The sequence below is a fragment of the Sciurus vulgaris genome (assembly GCF_902686455.1).
Source record: "Sciurus vulgaris genome assembly, chromosome: 11".
NCBI lineage: Eukaryota > Metazoa > Chordata > Mammalia > Rodentia > Sciuridae > Sciurus > Sciurus vulgaris.
Window position 1 is genome coordinate 117820059 of NC_136472.1, and position 19812 is coordinate 117839870.

Sequence of the window (19812 nt, forward strand, 5' to 3'; positions counted from 1 at the left end):
AGAAGCAGTGTAAGTGTCTCTCTGGCTCTGTCACACATGAGAATCATCATGGCATGTGTCATCTAATTCATATGTGGTAAATGTTGTGAGAGACACTGGGGTAATACTGTGCTCAGCTCAGTCCTTCGCTGAGGTTTAGGACAAGTGGGTCATTCATTCATTTGTTCAGAAAGTAACTATTGCATACTGTTAAATGCTGCAGAGGCTGCCAAGAACAGTCAGATCAGGATCATGCCTTCAGAGAACTTATGGTGCAGAAAGAAAAAGAAGCCATGTGTGTGAATAATTACATTTGAAATGTTGGCATAATGGAAAGTCTATGGGAGTTTAGAGTAGTCAGAGATAATTTTGAAAGAGAGGAGAGAGGGGGCTCTTAAGATAAAGATAGCATTTTAGGCCATATGGCTGTCTTAGAGCAATCCTCTGTCTTTGAATTCAGGGCCATTTCCTCCAAATCTTCACTGTTCTAAGGTAGTTTTGCCTCCTTTGCTAGAATGCGTGTCTGGGCACGGGGATGAGAACAAGGGGGCAGATGGGGAGGTGAGAAGTGGACATTGGCCCTGTCTCCCTGTCTCGTAGATATCTTCTAGGAGACTCCTAGATGAAACAGGAAAAGAGAGGAACCTGAGTTAGAGGACCAAGACTGTGGGTTCCATTTTTCTTAATTTTCACCCACAAGAACTTGACAGTAAATTTGTCTTGAATTCAGGGGGTTCATGGAAATCCAGAGAAGTCAACCAGGGCTGGAAGTGTGACCTTTGGCGTCAAGATGAAAATAAATCAGAAAGTACACAGCAGCAAGGAAGTCTAGACACAAAGAAGGGCTGATAGGTTCTATAGGATCTGGGCCATAGCTGACCCTCAGCATAAACTCCACAAAGGATCAGGGATGGGCCTTCATCAGCCTTCTTGGGTCCTTCTCCTGGACCCTCCATGAAGATTTGAACAAGATTAGAACCTCAAAACTTCATTAGATCCCAGCGGCTCGGGAAGCTGAGGCAGGAGGATTGCGAGTTCAAAACCGGCCTCAGCAAAAGTGAAGCACTAAGCGACTCAGTAAGACCCTGTCTCTAAATACAATACAAAATAGGGCTGGGGATGTGGCTCAGTGGCTGAGTGCCCCTGAGATCAATCCTCAGTACCTGCCCCCCCCCCAAAAAAAAAAAAAACCACTTCATTAGTAGGGAAGCCATGCTTTTCAGATTTATGATATCTCTTTAAAATATCTTGACTGTACTGATGGTTTCATGGGTGTATACATATACCAAAACTTAACAAATTGCATGCTTTAAAAGTGTGAAGTTTATCATGTCAGTTAGAGCTCACAATAGTTGTTTTTCAAAAAGCCCTCCACAGAGCAATGCCCTCAATAACTCAGGGCTATGCCACACACAGATCAGGCTTCTGTGAGGTACCCTGGTTGGTGCGAAGTCATTCTGCAGGGAAGGCCAAACTTGTCAACATGATGAAGATGGTTCAAGTGGGAGAACATCCGAGTTTGCATCCTCTCTCACTTGGATTCCCACTTTCTTCATCCCATACCTTCACCCTGGCACTTTTTTCATTTCCACAGTCCCTGAGACTCAGTCATTTGCTAATTAGGTGCTAGTGGACAAATTACTTCTCCAAGTTTCAGTAGTTTGCTCCCTCCATAAAATGGAGTTATTTTAGGGTCTTCGTGGAGATTAATTTAGCTTACATATTGGGTGCCTGGCACGTAACATGACCTCGATTAATGATAGTACCATGATTGCGTTAACTGGGGAGAAAAGCAAAAGGAAACAGGAGCGTTTCACTTGTAAAAGAGAAGAGCCGGATGGGAGGCAATATACGAAGTCTTTTCCAGCTATTTAAACGGCTTTTGGGTAGAAGGAGCTATGGATGGGCTATTGGCTTTGTGGGTGGGCTATGATGCAGTAGAAAGGATGTTGTCCCTCAAGCTTCCTGGCCCTGTGTCTTTAGGCAAGTCACTTAAGCCCCTCGGAGCCTCATTTTTCATATTTGTAAAGTGGGGGCTGGCACTGTGTACTTTAGGGTGTGGTTGTATTACATGAGGTTATGTGTATATGACAATGTCTAGCACAGAACCCCTCGCTGATAAATGTTTTAAAAACATCCCTTTGTAAACATGCAAGGTAATTAAGGCATTACTAATCCTCATGTCCTCAGCCGGTGGCAGTTTCGATGAAGGGAGACTGCCCCTCAGAGTAGAAATTCATTCCTCAGTTTTATTCCACCATAAAGAAAAATGAAGTTATGTCATTTGCAGAAAAAAAACAGATGGAACTAGAGAGCATTATGTTAAGTAAAATAAGTCAAACTTAGAAGGTCAAGGGTCATATGTTTTCTTTCTTACTCCGAAGCTAGAGAAGAAAAAGAAAAAGCGAGGGCAGATCTCAAAAAAAATCGAAGGGAGATCAGTAGAGGAAAGGGCCCAAGTCAGGGGCAGGGGGAAGTGCTGGGGAGTAATAACAGCCAAATTATATTGTTATATTATATACTGTGTGCATGGAAGAATATGTAACAACAAACCCTATCAGTATGTACAACTATGATGCACCAATAACAAAATGAGGGGGGGAAAAGAAAGTCATTCCCCACACTGAAAGCTGTCTCAGGAAAGGGCTTTTTCTCAGTGCTGACTTTCTATTGTTTTCACAAATGGAGGGTGGATAATCATCTTCCTGGAAGGGATTTCTGTTGGGTGGATGGGACAGATCCATTTGTAAAAGTGTTCATCATTTAATCTTCTGTGTCAGAAAGAATAGGGAAGACTGGGGAAAGAGGAAGCTGCCCAAACAAGGGGACCCTCATGATAGCAAATGCTGTAATGCCAAGCCTACAGCAGTCCCAGGCCTTGGCACCCAATAAGGCTGTAGCACCACTAAACATCGCCATGATGGGGACCAAGCTTCCAGCACTAAGGACAAACCACATCCAAACCATAGCACTTCCCCATGGCTTCCCAACACTGCCTGAGGCGGTGCCCCAATCAGCCTGTACACTATGAATGTGTGCTATTTCCAGAAAGAAACTGAACAACTATTTCACAATAAGCCTCCCTCCCACAAGCCCTTTCCCCACCTCTGCCTATGCCCCAGGCTCTCTGTGGCTCCACAGTCCACCCACTCGCCTATCCCCTGATGCAATGCCCTCAAATGACTTTGCTTTCACCTCCTAGTATACATATTCTACATGTTCTCTTTCTTTCTTTCTCTCTCTCTCTCTCTCTTTTTTTTTCCCCTGGTGAGGGTGGGGTGGGAGGAGTCCTGAGGATTGAACCCAGAGGCAATTTACTACTGAGTCACATCTCTGGCCCTTTTTATTTTGAGACAGGGTCTCACTAAGTTGGTTAGGGCCTCACTAAATTGCTGAAGCTGACCTTGAATTTGTGATCTTCCTGCCTCAGCCTCTGGAGTTGCTGGGATTACAGGGGTGTGCCACCACACCCAACCAGGTACCTATATTCTTGCTCCACTGTTGGCTAAAGAATCTTCCAATTTATTAATCATCTTTTCCCAAAAGTCTCATTTCCATTATTTTCTGACATCATTCACTATTTTCTTTGTCCTCTGTCAATCTCCTCCCCGACAAGATTGTTAATGAACAAGGTCCTGGGACATGTATGGCTCCATCTTCACTCACAAGACCAAACACAACGAGTTCCTCCCTAACTGAAATTCTTACCCTCTTATAAGACCCACCTACAACTAAGCCCTTTGAAATCTGGGGGGGAAACATGCATTGAAGAAATTGTTGTAAAACCAGACCTTCATCTGAGACATTTTATGAGTAAAGTGACAGCTTGATTTCAGGGAGGGATTAATATTACCCCAGAAACCAGTTTGGTCTGAAACAGCTCTAACTGAATGGATGAACACATTCACCTCCAGGCCTGCCTGTCATTCTCTCCCCTGGGCTGCCCTTCTTTCTAGCTCCCTACTGGGCACGTGACTTGGAATAGAGAGAGCTGACAAATATGGGTTATGCTTCTTTTAGTTCAAGGCCACACTACAATCCCAGAAACACAAATACCTTTCCCACCTTGCTTTGTGCCTTTTATTTTAACATGTGATAGTCAGGTTTAAGAGAAAAAAAATTAACAGAAGATAATGCACTGAACCCATTTAAAATAATTGAACAACTGCTTTCACCCAAATTTCCTGAGATGAGTCAGGTCTAGAGAAGTCAATGAAGCATCTGAGGATTATACCAGCCCCTTCCTCACGGGGAGCACTTATTGGGTTACTTCTGTTCATATCCAAGACAGGCAACCGCCATGGGGAAGAACAGGCAGGGTGTCCTTGATAGCTTGTTTGCAAAACCAAGTTAGATTGTTTGATGGGGAACTGGGCAGCAAAAGGTTTGAAACATCTCTTTGATAAGCTGATTACTCTGTGAGTAGCTACTGAGAGTCTGCTCTTTGTCAAGTAGCCTCCTATTATATGCATTACCCTTTCTGCTTTTATTTCACATCTCTGAGTGCTGAGCCCCCCAAGAGCATAACTTGTTACTGTCCTGGCACACGCTGTGGCTTATCTGCTATCACTGTGACATCCTAGCTGGTTCCCAATCAAGGGGCATAGCCCAGGAACCAGAAAATTGCAACACCTTCTAAAGAAGGTCATTCTTCTAAGGAGATGGGCATCTGGAATACTAAACAGAAGATGGTGGACAGAAGTGCTTAACCACTGTTCACTCATGTTTACACAACACTGAATCACCTACCACCCTTACCCTCTATTATGGTTTTGATATGAAGTGTCCCCCAAAAGTGCCTCTGTTATTGCAGGAATATTCAGAGATGAAATGATTGGATAGCAAGATGTAACCTAATCAGTCCAGTTTGAATGGACTGACTGGGTAGAAACTGGTGGGTCCTGGCTGGAAGAGGTATGTCACTAGGGGCGTGCCCTGGAAGGATGCATCTCCCTCCCAATCGCCCTCCTCCCCCTCCCAACCCCGACTCTTCCTCCCTTTCCTTTGTTTCTTGAATACCACAAGGGGAGCAGCTTTTCTCACTTTGGGCCCAGAGCAATGGACTCGGCCATCTGTAGACTGAGCCCTCTATAACTCTGATTGCCAAATAAACTTTCCCTCCTCTAAGTTGTTCTTATCTTGTATTTTGGTCACAGTGATGAAAAAGTTAACTAATTCAGTTGAATAGGAGACCCTAATCCCTTTCCACCATTTACAGACCTAAGTCTTTTGTAGCATGCACTGCACCACAGTTACAGCAAATTCTGTTTCAGTTTAGTTCATTCAGGTGTGAACTTCCAATTCCCTAACTCTTTTTAAGGTGCCCTAATTCCTGCTCTAGAGCGTCTCAAATACTATGTGTGTGTGTGTGTGTGTGTGTGTTTGTACTTGTGTTTTTAAATAACTTCATGAGGATCCTGCTCTGAAGGCAGATTCTGGGCAAAGTCTGAGATTGTGCATTTCTTTAAAGATCCCTGATAAAAACGGAGGCTGGCCTGAAGATCACACTTGGAGTGGCGAGATAATACCAGGGTGACTTACCAGATGATGTTCTCAAGACTGTCCAGGTTTCAGCCTTGAAGATCCTGTATTTCCCACCCTCAGAAACCCCATTCCTGGGCAAATTGGGATAGATGCTCCCTGCACCTATTAAAGCTCCGGCCTTCCCAGTGTAGGTCACTGCCATGTCTGCTGGCACTTGTCTGTCAGAGGAAGCTCCCTGAACATCCACTTAATCGGCTGGGGTGCAGAGAAAAACACCAGAAGAGGGGAACCAGCACAGAAGCCCTGCTGATAGCTATGGGATGCAGAATCTACTCACAACAGGGTTCACGGTCATTTACAGCAAGGGGGCAAAAGATGATTTGGAAGCCAGAGACCTAGCTTCTACTTTTGATTGGACTACTTGGCTGTGGTACACCAGAACAATTGCTTAACCTCTCTGAACCTTACCGCAAAACAAGCTGACAATATCTGCCTCACGACACTGTCACGTTTGTAAGCACTAAACTTAGAGATCATATTTTTTAAGTCCCATCTCAACTTTCTGAGATCATTGGCTGACTTGTGTTTTTTCTGCTTACTCTGCCTCAGTTAGTGATGAACAAGGTGAACCCATCAAAGCAGAAGAGAAGGAGGAAAAGAGAGGAAGAGTGCCTTAAGCTCCATGCCTCAGAGAAGGGCCCCCTGAATTGACTCAGGGCCCACACGTGATTATGTAGCCATTCACCCCAGAGGACCACACCTGGCTCATAAAGGCCTCCTCACTCTCGACCTGCTATTCCCCTGGGCCCAAAGCAGGAGTCAGTCTGCATTGCTGGGTTGGCCTGTCCACCAACAAGGCTAAAGTTCAGGATAATGTTGGAAAGAAGCCACATGACCTGAAAATTATTAAGTGGAAATAAGTCACCGAAGTCTAAAAGGGCCAAACTGCTACAGGCTCCCTGTGACCAGATGTCTGGCAGAGTTTCACGATGTCTCACCACCTCCTAGGACTTGCTCCTGTGGTCCCTAATGTTGACTTGGAGCCAGTCCTCTCCAGGGAGCTTAGGAGGGGGCTGGCCTTGTTGGGGTGTGGCCTTGAACACTCCTCTGCCTGCAAACATCCCTGCCACCTCTGTTCTCTGCCTCCAATACCATGTCCTCTTTTGAGTCTTTTTGATGACAGTAAATTCCTCACTAAAGACACTCCAGGGAGGAGCAACATACTGACTTTTATAAACTTACATGCTCCATTCATTAACATGTTCATTTGTTCCCTCGTTTGTTCATTTTTCAAGTACCTAAAACTGGGCTTGATATTCCCTGCTGCAGTCCCAGGAGAAGATAGAGAACCCCAAATGGCACTGCAATGTCACCTAAGCTATTCAAAAGGTGTTAACCAGCTGGGTGTGGTGGCACTCGCCTGTAATCTCAGCTGCTCAGGAGGCTGAGGTAGGAGGATGGCAAACTAAAAGCTAGCCTCAGCCATTTAGCAAGGTCTTGCCTCAAAATAAAAAGGGCTGGGGATGTGGCTCAGTGATTAAGCACCTCTTGGTTAAATCTCCAGTATCCCCCCAAAAAAGAAAAGGGTGAACAAGAAGCTCTGGGGGTACACAGCTCTCTGCCTGGAGAGTCAGAGAAGCCAGGAATGCAGAGGTGGCGATATTGAGCTTTTGAATCCCTGGTCTTAAAGAATGGAAGAAAGGGCCCAGGGGAATGGCAGGTCAAGAGTGAGGAGGTCTTTGTGAGCCAGGCGCGGGACCCGGGGCAAAGCACCACTGTCACGTCTTCTAGGAGTAGATCTCCTGCAGAGGTTTGGGGGTGCATCAGGAAAAGGAAAGAGGCAGCACCTGGAGGGTTATCTTTATAGAGTTCTCTCTCCTGTCTCATCTAGGGTTAGCTTGAGAGCAGGCCATTTGGGATCTGGAGAAGGAAGAAGCAGGAGGCAGCTCAGGCTACCATGGAAGCATATGGGGGACAGTCACCTGGATTCCTCAAGGCCTGGGAAGCCGCAGGGCTCTAGGAAGAGGGTGCAAAAGGCAGTTGAGCAGAAAGGGGGCTGTGGAGAGGTGGCCTTATTCCCAGATCAAGGAGGGCAGGGAGACAGGGCAGTACCTGCTACACTTAGTTACAGGCTATAGTGGTGGTGGGGGATGAAACTTCCCCAGAGGGAAGTGGATGGGGACAAAATCTCAGCTAAAAACCCAGACTTCACCTGCCTGGCCCAACAATGCATTTGGAGCAAGAATTCTAGGCCTGCAGGAATCTGGGACACCAGTTCAGCCCTTTCTCAACAGGAGAAAAATCACACTTTGTTGCTCAGGTGAGCAGAAAAGAACAAATTTTTCTTCTCACCTTGAAGTTTGCCTTTCCTCCTGAATTTAAAAAGGAAATATAATTCAACACATCTTGAATTTGGGTGTTGAGCTCTTTGGAGTCTAATTATGGTCAGGACATGAGTGTTTGAGATCATAGGAATGTATGGCTTCTCGGAAGGTGTCCCTGAGTGGTCTGTGTATCAGTGAGTCATGTGCCATGTAAAGAAGATTCAGTCGACAATAGATCAAATACATGATGGCAGGCCTCTGAGATTAGATCCAGTGACACCATAGCCACCTTGGTTGTGTAAGTACACTATGATTTTGTATAGGGACAGAATCAGCTGGGGATGATTTCTCAGAATAGATCCCATTATGTTTTAAATCTGAATGTCCCCCAAAACTTGTGTGCTGAAGGCTTGGTCTCCAATGCAGCAATATTCAGAGGTGGGGCTTTGGGGAAGCGAGTGGATCATGAGGTCTCTGACATCATTAATGGAATAATTCGTTAATACCTGAATAGAGTACTAGGAGGAGGTGGAAAAGGAGGCAGGTAGAGCCTCCTTAGAGGAAGGAGCACCCTGGAAGGGTTTGTCTTCTCCCCTTCCTCTCCCTTTCGCTCCCTCTGCTTCTTGGTATCCATGAGCTAAGCAGTTTTTCTCCACCACACCCTTCTACCCTGAGTTCTGCCTCACCTCAGGCCCAAAGCATTGGAGTGGCTGACCATGGACTAAGACCTCTGAAACTGTGGGCCAAACTCTTTCCTCTTCCAAGTTATTTGTGTCAGGTGTTTTGGTCATGGTGACAAAAAACTGACACATATCCCTATCATTAAGCAACATGTAACTGTGTCTGTTACCCTTGCTGCCTCTTCATTTCTGACTTCCCAGCTCCATGCTGGTGCAGAAAGTAAACTGAGCTAAATCTACCATTTTGTTATACCAAGCTGTGCAACCCCAAACAGAATACCTAACCTCAGTTTTTTGACCTGTCAAGTAGAAATGATACCAACCTCATAGATCATTCATTGTAAGGACTCAGAAATCACTGGAACGAAAATCCCTAACATTATGCCTAGTATACAGTAGTTGCTTAATAAAACTATCTGATATTGAAAGCAGAAATGAAGTAAACAGTTATTTGCCCAGGCTGGGGCAATTCATGTTGGCACAGGCATTAGAGAACACATGTTAGACAAGGCAGAGCTTGGGAGAAGACTTACACACTGTCATGTTGCTTTGGCAACCTGCAGGCAGCACGCTAAGCTTAGGAAGGGCATCTCTTGCCCAGGGCTAAACAACACAAAAGTTACTCTCCTGGAGCAGTTGCAGACAGATGGGGCACAGATGGGGTCTATGAGTCCCTTGGGATCCTGGAGTAAGGCAATATTACCCAAAGGACACTAGGGACTTGTCTGCAGGGTAGAGGAGCAGCCATGGCCAGAGCACTAAGTCTGGCCTTGATGACCCAGAAGTCAGCTGACTTCCAGCAGGTTCCACAAACACCCATGGGCTGAAGCTCCCCCAGCAAAGACAGTCATGATAACAATAGACATTCACTGTTCATTATGTACCAAGTAGGGGGCTGAAACTCTTTATATGGATTACTTCATTTAATTTTTACACACACACACACACACACACACGTTATGACATTGTTACTGTTGTTACTGTCAAGAAAAATGAGGTTAGGGAGGTGAAATAATCTGCTCAAGGTCATGCAATTATGCAGCGCCCCAGACAGGCTTCAAACCAGGGTCTGGGGACTCCAGGGGCCAGCTCTCACAGCAGTTGCTCCATGGCTGGTCCACATGGGAAGCTTTATGCTCCATCCCCCTGCTCTTCCCTTGAAGAGTGATTGGAAATAATTGGAACTGTCATTGGAAGTAATGAGAAGTGACAGAGGTTGGGTTAGAAGGCTTATTGCTTCAAGTCTGAACGATCCCCACAAACTCAGGCCTAAATTTAAACAATGAAGTCACAATGCAATTTTCCTCTCAGGGATTGGATCCCCGCCCCCAACACCATCCAGAAAAGAAATACAAATGTAAGGGGCTGAGTCTCTTCTCCTGACAACGGATTTCTTTGGGAAGAGAAAATTCCTTCTTGACTTGATCCTATTCACTTTCCACCTGGAGGCATACCATATAAGCCCGGGGTGAACAGACTGCCATTATTAAGAGCTTCAGATTCACTGATATAATTCTCTCTTTTTCTTTTTAACATTCCATGAGGGAAAGGGCAATAGTGGTAGCTATGTAGCTGGCAGCTTGTGATGAAGAATGACACCATAATTTTGAAGAGGCAAGGTCTTGGGGAGATTCAATCCTTCCAAGGAAGTACCTGGCCAAATGCCAAGGACACACACTGATTAATGGGTCCTTTTCAATGTTGATGGGGTGATCCATCACCCCCCACTCCTGCTTATTTAGCACCAACCTCACTCACATGCAAGTGCTGTGAGGGATACGAAAAGATCAGACATACCCTGAAGACCACAGGAGAAGAAATACTGGATCTTCACAGATGGTGTGCAATTAAGTTGCTTCCTCCTTCAACTCCTGGAAATCTTGGTGCTTTCCTACATGATCTCTCTGTCCTCTCTGTAATTTCATGTTTATGACTGTCTCCTGACTGGGTAAGTTCTTAGGTGGTGGGAATTGTTATTGGAGTCTCAGAGTCTAGCTTAGAGCTTGAAGCCTGTGAGGTTCATGCCCTATGTATTTTTTTTTCCCCTTTGGTACTGGGGATTGAACCCAGGAGCACTTTACCACTGAGACACATACACGGCCCTTTTCATTCTTTATTTTGAGAGAGGGTCTCGCTCAGTTGCTTAGGGCCTCGCTCAATTACTAAGGCTGGTCTTAAACTTGGTGAGCCTCCTCCCTCAGCCTCTGGAGTCAATGGGACTATAGGTGTGAGCCACCATGCCCGGCCCTTCTGTAATTATCTTGTGAGGGAGTGTGTGTGAATGAAGTAAGAAATGGCAGGACACAGATGTGAGTGCTACATAGGGAGCAGGCCTGGGCCTGTAATCCAGGCAACAGCGAGGCTGAAGCAGGAGGATCACAAGTTTGAGACTAGTCTGGGCAACTTAGTGAGACCCTGCCTCAAAATAAAAAATAAAAATAGGGACTGGGGCTGCAGCTCAGTGGTAGTGTTCCCCTGGCTTTAGTTCCCAGGACCACACCACAAAAAACAAAGAACATAAAGGAAGATCAATGAATTCTCTGAAAAAGAATGATCTCAGGAAAGGCTGCTATACAATACCAGGTCAGTTTAGCTCGGTTTTTCCTGCTCTGCTGCCCCTCTTCCCTCCTTTTCTGGCCCCTGTCCTTGCTTCCCCTCCCCTTCCCTCTGGTCTTCCTCTTCTTTCTACTCCTGCTTTCTGACCCAGCCTTCAAGACCTCCTCTGCTGCCTCTCTTTAGAAAAACCTCCAATATTCCACACTGATTGGGGAGCTATTCTGAAGATAATGCTCATTTTCTTCGCTTAGTATGGGCCCAAAGGAAACAGCTTTCTTCCCTGCCTTCTCTTGAAACAATGCAGTTTTCAGTCTTATCACCGCCAGACTTTGGCTGAGATTGCACACACAGCCATCCAACCGACTGCCACTCTCAAAATCAAGGTCTGATGTCAGCATTCTTCCCCACTTGGTTCTGCAGGGTGCCAAAGGAAATATACTTTTATTTTCCCAGGATCCAGACAGTTAGGAGACTTGGATAACTAGAACTTTTGGGGTGGGGGAGAAGGCGAGGAAGGGCAGTAGAACCTACATTCTTTCTTTAGGAAACACAGAAGTCAGAACTGCTGCAAACAGGAATTTTACTAGAAAAAGCAACATACAAGCACGTCATACCCATCCCTAAGTCTTCACCATCCACAGCCTCTAGGTCACGGCTAAAAAGGGAGACTCCTGCATCAGACCGCAGAGCAGGACACTCTACACAGTAAGCTCAAGAACTGCAAGAACCCTCTGACTACGTCGAAGGAACTAGTAATCCATGCACGATATGCGCAGTATCTCATTAATCCAAACAAACCACTATGAACCATGTGAATGAACCTGGGAAGAGGGTGGGTGATAATAAATGTGCCAACAGGATTTTCCACTTTGGGATATATGGTTTGGCACCCTGTTGTTGAGGCCTCTGTGACAGCCTGACACTATTTTCTTGGTCATACAGCCATGATTTCAGAACAATGGTGTATCTCCTGGTAAGTGGAAGGCACATGGACTTTGGAATCCAAAGTACTGGGTTGGTGTCCCAGCTCACCTGTTTACTAACAGCGTTTTCTTAAGCTCATTTTACGTCTCTGAGCCTCATTTTATTTATTTGTAATGTGCAGTAATAATGACATTTATTCTCACAGAACAATTCGAGGAAGAGATCAGTTATGCTAATATACTTCAGAAACCATTACAAATGTTAGAAAATTAACTATATCATCAAAATACTCCTGCTCTATATACTCTCATGATATAAGAGTGAGCTAATAATAAATAATATGCAACTCATATTTCAAACCCCAAGCATAGATTCAAATCCATGCAAGGAATCCATTAAGCTATACATTTAATGGGTACACAGTATTATATGTAAATGATGCCTTAAAATAGAAGAAAAAGGGCTTGCAAACTATTTCACACAATACTCTTTACACTGATGTCTCTCCTGGGTGTCCACTCTTGGGGTTTTGTAGGTAACAGCCTAGGATGAGGTCCTTTTTGTATTTCAATTACTGAACTTCCTGGGCAGGAAGATCTCGTCATCACCCTGACCTTGAGTGATGTTCCCTGTGTAGATGCAGGATGGAGGTCATGACTGTTTTCTTTGTATTAGTTCATCAGTTCTTCCGGGTTTCTAATCATATGCCAAGTATTGCTATGAGCGGACAGTGCCTGAAAAAAAAATCAAGCATGGGTACCCAGATGTTCCTGATCACGACCACATCTTGACCAGCTGGCACAGTCCCAGAATTCAAAACCTCACAGGATGGTAGTGAACAAGGAAACTGAGAGCTAACCTTAGGCTAAGATCCTCATGGGACACAGGAAGAAACTGAGGGTGGTAGGACTTGTCCAGGATAACCATGCAAAATTATAAAGGTCAAGGTCACTGATTTTCAGTCCCACTCCTGTGTGCACACATCAGCATCTTTGGAACTTAGGGTATTCATTCCTTTTTCCTGAATACATCAGACATTAAACATGACACTGCAGAAAGTTTCCAGGATTTCCAGTTATGATAGTTAAATTGAAATGTTACGACATCTGCCCTATTTTTCAAGCAATTTCTCAATACAAAAACCATGCCAATTATTCAGCATTTAGCTCATTTAACTAAAGCACTGGAAGAACGATTGTGATCTTGAAGTTTAACTACATGAGCAGAAAAAGGAGAGATATTTTTCTGTTTTGAGAACATGTGACAGGAACCCATCACAGAAACAGGGTTCCAGGCCTGGTCTTTCTTTAAGCTAGCTGTGTAACCTTAGCCAAGTCTCTCTAAACTGGGTTCCTTCTTTATCATTAAAAAATTAAAAAAAAAAAAAAAAAAAAAAAAGATTAGCTTGGGTTCCAAGAAAGGATATCAGGATATCAGAAGGTTAATGATCCCTTAGAAATTGGCAAAATCTGATGTATGTGAATCTTCCATAAGAAGTGGTTTTGTGGTTTATCAGATTCTCAGAGGGGACTGGGATTCAAAATTTTATAAACTATTGATTTAGATATTCTCATAGTTTTTTCCCCAATTCTGAAAATCTGTGGCTCTAACTTTAAAAAATGTCTGTCTAGTTCATCATCATTAAGTACATTCATGAAATCCACTCATATGTACACTACCCAACTGAGCACAAGACAAAAATAGGATGAGACAAGATATGAGCCTACTGGGAATATATATATCATTATTATGACCATCATCATCAATGTGGAAAGTTGAGGGAAGGACATGGAATCCTACCATGACCTGTCCCAGTGGGCTGTGCATTCAAGTCTTCCTTGAGCTCATTTTCTGGGAAGCCAAACTCTTTCCACATCCTCTCAGAATGAAGTATGTGCATTCAATATTAAAAGCAATGGGGACTACCAAGTGTTTATAGAAGAAGGGAGAAAGATCATAGAATTAAAGAAATTTTGAAGTCCAGTTCCATGTATGTACCCCAACCCCATTTTACAGACAAGGGAGTTGGAACAAGAGCCCACAGAGCTCACCAGATTCCCAAGTCCAAGTCATGTGCATTCCACCAGCTACTTCACAAGGTAGCAGTGTGCAGGATGGAGGAGAGACGTCAGGTAGGACACAAATGTAGCAGGTATTATGAAGTCCAGGAAAGTTAAGGTGGAATAATGAGGACCCTAATGGGGAGTGGGGTGGGGTGGTAGTCTGAAGAGGCTGGGCTCCCCCTTCTCCCTATTCTACAGGGCTCAGAGCACTACTTGTTCATTCACAACAGAAGCAGGGTATTTGACTTTACTTATTGGCTGGTCCAGACGTTGAGGAATCAACTGGCCCATCCTTAATGAGACCCTGGATTCTTTCAGCCTTCTTAATTCCTCTGCTGTATTCTGCATTTTCTAGGAAAAGAAAAGTCTGAAATCAAGCCAGCCATAATCAGAAGCAGCCCCAGAGCTGCCCCTTTAAAGGCCCAGAGATGATTTTAAGATTCAGGCAACTCTGTGGATTTTCTTTTTTGGCTTTGCTAAGGAGTCCCCAAGCACACCATGGTTCAAAAGAACTTTGCAAACGGGCTAATCCAGTCAGCAGAACTGCTTCCTCTGTGGGCTCCTGATTCCTGCAGGGATGTCAACTGGAGAGGGGTTCTGTCACTGTTACTCCCCTCTTAATGCCTGTCTCTTTCTTGAACAGTTTAATCAACTTGGAGCCTGGATGTCATGAGTTCGAATATGCCTGATCAAGTCCTACATGTGGCAAAAGCTTAATAGTACATGTGAACAATGAAAATACAGTTATGCAGAATTCTAAGTCAGAAGTCCTCTTTTCTTTTATACCTAGACCTTAGTTTGTAAAATTTTATAAAGGTAGACCCAAGCGCTGGGGATATAGCTTGGTGGTATAGTACTTGAACAAGGTCCTGATCAGTGCAAAATTCACTCTTCTCTATTTCTCTCTGTCTGTCTGTCTGTCTGTCTGTCTCTCTCTCTCTCTCACTCACACACACACACACACACACAAAGACAGACCCAAGAGAGAACTCAGAGAGGTAACTTTAATGATGAAGGCAGGGAATCAACCCAATAGATTATTTTTCTCACCAGAGGAATGATTAAACATAGTAGACACTCAACAAAGAAGGGCTAGTGAATCATGACAACTTTGGACCCATGTCTTGCTCAGATCCTTGTTTCTCCTAAACTGAGGCTAAATATCACCAGCCTTCACAACTAGGCACACCAATAGATGGCAACTGACCTTACGAGCGAATCACTTTTCACTTTCACCATAAACTGTACTCGACTGACCTGCAAATCTCATCTCTGCTAATTATGAGCTCATGGCCTTGAGTAAGTGATCTAACCTCTTTACACCTTGATTTCTTCATCTGTAAAACGAGATTAATCACAAAGGGTAGCCATAGAGTTGGTGTAAAGAATAAAGGAGTTAACAAAATACTACATGTGAAGCGCTCAGTATAATAAGGACTTAATGGGTACTAGTTGTTTTTAATAAAAGAACTCTGATGGTTGAGCCTCCTGAACATCTGGTATTGAGAACTCAGTGGTGGAGGAGATAAAGGTTCCATCCAGCTGTGCCAGATGTGCAAAGGGGCATATGCTGCAATACTTGGCCAAAGGCATTTCCCGTTCTATTTGAGTAATAGTTTAGGTTAGTCCACCTCTTCTGTTCCTCTAGCTTGGGTTACCAGTCTGAGTGTGGCCTACAGTTGGTTTGTAAAGTTCCAAAGAAACAGAGTTCTGGCCACCTATCCCAAGGTGGCTCTTAAGTGCCCCTTCACTTTTGTTTGCTGTTTCTTCTAGACATCAGCTTCCCTCCATGGCCTGCTGTTGTAGGTTGTCAGGGCTACAAGAGCTGTAGGAACCATCTCATTTTGTTTCAGAGCTAAGGAAATGAATCCCTGAATCATGAGTAAGTTGGCAGAGGTCATTTGCTAGTCAGTTCAAATTGGGGACTAGTTCTGCTAATTCCTCCCTCAATGTTGTTCTGGTCAGGACCATCAGTCATCCTCCACAACACCAGGTAGGCTCTTTGATTTTCTGAGCTCCTGGTAAATTTGGGTCCTTTCTCCAGGTGGAGTGCATGCTTGCTTTTCTGGTACACTGAATTTCCTTCAGTCCTCTCTGCTGCCTCCCTTGCCCTGACCACTCACATAGTCTCATTCCCCTTCTCTCACCTCATGCTGCTCATATCCCTGCTATGTCCTGTCCTGTAAACCTGCTCCTCCCTCTTCAGCCCAGGTATGTCAGCCCTACTTTAGGGCATCTGAGGCCACGGGAACCCTCGCGGGTGACACCCCAAAGGGACACCCAGAAGGGCTCTTTTCTGCTCCAGAGCCTGTTTTATGAAAAAGTGGTGCCCGTTGTTTTCCCACCCGTTTTAAGTCTTCGTCCCCTTCCCTTCGTTCGGTCCCCGCTGTCCTGTTCTGCTTCCCTATCTTCCCCTTTTCCCTTTTCCTTCCTTTACGCGACGCCTTCAGCACTTGCACCTTCTCGTGGTCCTTGCACTCTTTCCCCTTTTCCCTCTCTCTTTTCCTGCCCTGTCTCTTCCCCTCTCCCTTCCTCTTACCCTTCAACACATCTGTTTCTAATCTGAGCGCTCAGAGGCGCCTGTTTGAAACAAAAAAGCTCCCCCCCCCCCCCCCAGGAACCTGGCACAAAAATTCCTGGATGAACCTTCCCTCCCCCAATTCTCCTGAAACCAAACACCGCCCTAAGAAGGACCCCCCACATCAAACGGTTCACGGCCAGACTGACCAAGAAATCCCCCCCCAACCCCCAGCCAGCTCGAGGGCCCAGATGTGTGAGACATTTTCGATGGCCGACTGGGCGGTCCTCCGCTGCCAGATGCGCTCCTGCGTGGCGGGTAGGCAGGGACCCAGTGGTCCGCGTATTCAGGGCTGCGGGAACCACCGTGCCGAAAGCGAGTCTTCCCGGACGCCGGGCTGCGTTTCCCGGGGCCATCCAAACTCCCGCCCTCCCCGAGGCACTCACCTAGCAAGAGGAGCGGGAGGAGGGACATCCCGATTCTCGGACGCGGGCACTTCCCCGCTCAGCCGCTGCCTGGCTGCTGGGCGGCGGGGCGCAGCCGACAGACCTTTGGCTAGCTGGGCGCGGCGCTTCGGGGTGCGCGCGGGGGGCCGCAGCCATGTGCGGGCGCGGGAGTCCTCCCCGCGCCTCGTGCCCCCGCGCCCCTCTCCCGGGTCCCGGCGCCTTGCGCTCCGGGGCACGGTGGAGCTTCCAGCGCTCACCCCACCAGCTCGCGCTCGGACCCGAGCCGGGACTAGGATCGAGGGGAGAGAAAGCGAATCGGAAAGGCACTACAGCTTCAAGGAACACTTTTCCCTGTTTGGAAAGAAAAACGAGTGGAGAAAAAGAGAGAGAGAAAAAAATTGAGCTGGAACCACATGGTTGCCTCCTACCGCAGCCCCTCCCTCCCTGGCTCCCTCCCTCCCTTCCTCCCTCCCTCCTTTTCTCTCCGCGTTTGGGGTTAGCTGTGGGGGCTGCTCGGTGGCGGAGAAGCGAGTTGGCCCGGCGGGGTTCTACCTCGGGGCCAGGAGGGAAGGCCGCGAGGGGACTGGGGTCGGTCCGGAGGCGGTTTGGTTGCTGGAGGCGCTGGGTGTAGGATTGATTCCGTGTAGGAGAGAATCAGTAACACTTCGGCCAAGAGCCGAAGGGTGAGGCCTTGTTAATTCAATTTTCTGTGTGTCTCCCTCTTGCATCTCTTCTTCTGTCTCACACACCACTTTTTTGCTTCCATTTCTCATCCAACTCAAGTTATTTCTCTTCTCTCTTATTTACATTCTTCTTACCTCTCCTTCCTGTCTCCTTCCTCCTCCTTTCTCTCCCTTCCTGTCAGGTTTGGGCTGTAGGAAGCTTCCAGACCGATCACTTAGACAGTAGAGCACGGATGTGGGTCGTTAAGGCTTAACTGCCTGTTTTGGCAGCTCGCAGCCACACTTTGCCTGGCTTTCCCTTGATCTTTTGCTTTTGCTCATCCTCTCTTGCCGTCAGTGTTCGCGCTCAGATCTGGGCAGAGCTAAGCTAGCCAGAGTCCCAGGGAAGTGGGGATCTGGAGCTTGATAGGATGGGGTCCGTCGTGAAACACAAGAACGAACCACACTGCACAAGGCCCTGGGCAAAATAGGCACCACCCCTTTTTAGGAAAAAGAAGAAATAGAAGTCCCTCGGAGCTAAGGCGTGCACTCCCCGGGCACCGGCGACCCTGCGGAGGAGGCTCGATGGGCGCGGAGAGTCGCCTCCTTCCCTTGTGCGTGGCCTTTGGGGTTCGGTGGTTTAGGACCCGGTTGCTCAGTGGCAGCGGAAAGGGGACCTGCAGAGAAAAGGGCTGAAAGCGGCACTCAGGTCTCACTGCTTGGAGCTTGGGCGGTGAAACCTGTACCCAGACTTCCAGAAACCACCGACCTCCGCTCTCTGGCTCCAGTCTCGGTGTCCCTGGAAGGGTAGCTGGGGATGCAATCGCTCACCTGCACTCACCGAAACCTAAACGGGGAACTGGGGCCACAGCCTGAGAAACCGGGCAGCTACAAGAGAGATTTCCTCACCAGGGCTAGTGGCCTACTAGGTCACACCTTTGTCCCGATTTTTTTTTTTTTTTTTTTTTCCATCTCTCTGCCCAAGGCCTTTGATCATAACTGGCTCAGTCTTTACATTTGTAATGGAAACCAGTTCCATTTCAAAGAGTAGGAAAGCAGAGGCCCGGATACTCAGAAATGTTGGCAAAAGTACGGTCTGTTCTTGGGGGTCTGAGATCCTTTATAGAGTTGCTTTAGTACAATTGCATTTATTCACGCAACTGTAACTATTTCTTACGCGTTCCTTCAGTGCCTATGCTGTTTTAGGTGTGGAGGACACAAGGTGGCTATAACTTGGTAATTAGTTGGCATTTTTAAAAAATTGGGATACCAACTATGGACCAGAATTTATATTAATTGTTTTATTTAAATCTTATGACAGTGCTAACAGGCATTTTGAATTACATTTTAGTTGAGAAAATGATAACTTGAGCTAAACATTTTGCTGTGGATCACAAAATATTAAAATCTCTCTATTACAATATTTGCATTCTAATTTAATATTTTGAAATACTATATTTTATATTATGAAGTATTTAAAAGGTTTCTTTGACTCTGAAATAATTTCATTTTTAATTTTATACTTCTTTTATAATGGGGAAAACAAATGTATTCACAACTATAATCCCAATATGAATGTGTTGGGAAAAAAGTACATTATAAAGACCAAGCTAAGAAACTACATAGAGAAAATAATTTTTGATAAGTTTGTTTTTTAATTTGTTAAAAATTTTTGACCAAATTTTAGACTTACCAAAAAGTCGTAAAAATAGTACAAAATTTCTTATTTACTCTTTACCCAGATTCTTCCCCTTTATTTCTTCCTAGGGGAGGTGCATTTGAATGTTTGTAAAGCCCCACCTCTACTCCACCTTCGCTGGTGGCCTTTCTCAGGACCTGGTTACTCTAGGCTGTTTATTGCTTGAGGGCTGGTTTGTATGTGAAGACCGAAGTGTGTGGGTGTAAGCAGATGTGCATTTAAATCCAGTCCTCAAGCCCAAAGTACCAAGATGCCTTCAGTTCAAGGTCATTAGCCATCAACACAGGAAATGATTTGATCAGGCTGAGACTGGGTCATAAGCACTGTTTTCTCAGGTCCAAGTCTTGTAACCAGTAGGTATTTAGTACATCATCTTGCGGGAGGGCTTTTGGGCTCCAGGATATTACTATCCTTCAATCCAAAGCCTCTTTTCTGTGCCATCCTTGCAAACTGAGAGTGCTTCTGGTGTAGCCTGTT

The 19812-nt window shown here is 45.7% G+C and overlaps 1 protein-coding gene across 1 annotated transcript in view; it reads right to left on the minus strand.

Moving 5' to 3' along the window:
• The window catches only part of CLMP (CXADR like cell adhesion molecule), a 93982-nt gene extending 76398 nt beyond the window's left edge, over positions 1-17584 (minus strand). Inside the window, exons 1-2 of the mRNA XM_079104517.1 lie at positions 17527-17584; positions 16975-17325 (exon numbers count right to left, since the gene is read on the minus strand). Coding sequence (XP_078960643.1) covers positions 16975-17002 — 28 coding nt within the window. The 5' untranslated portion in view covers positions 17003-17325; positions 17527-17584. The remainder of the gene's footprint in view (positions 1-16974; positions 17326-17526) is intronic.
• Positions 17585-19812: the final 2228 nt, after the last annotated feature.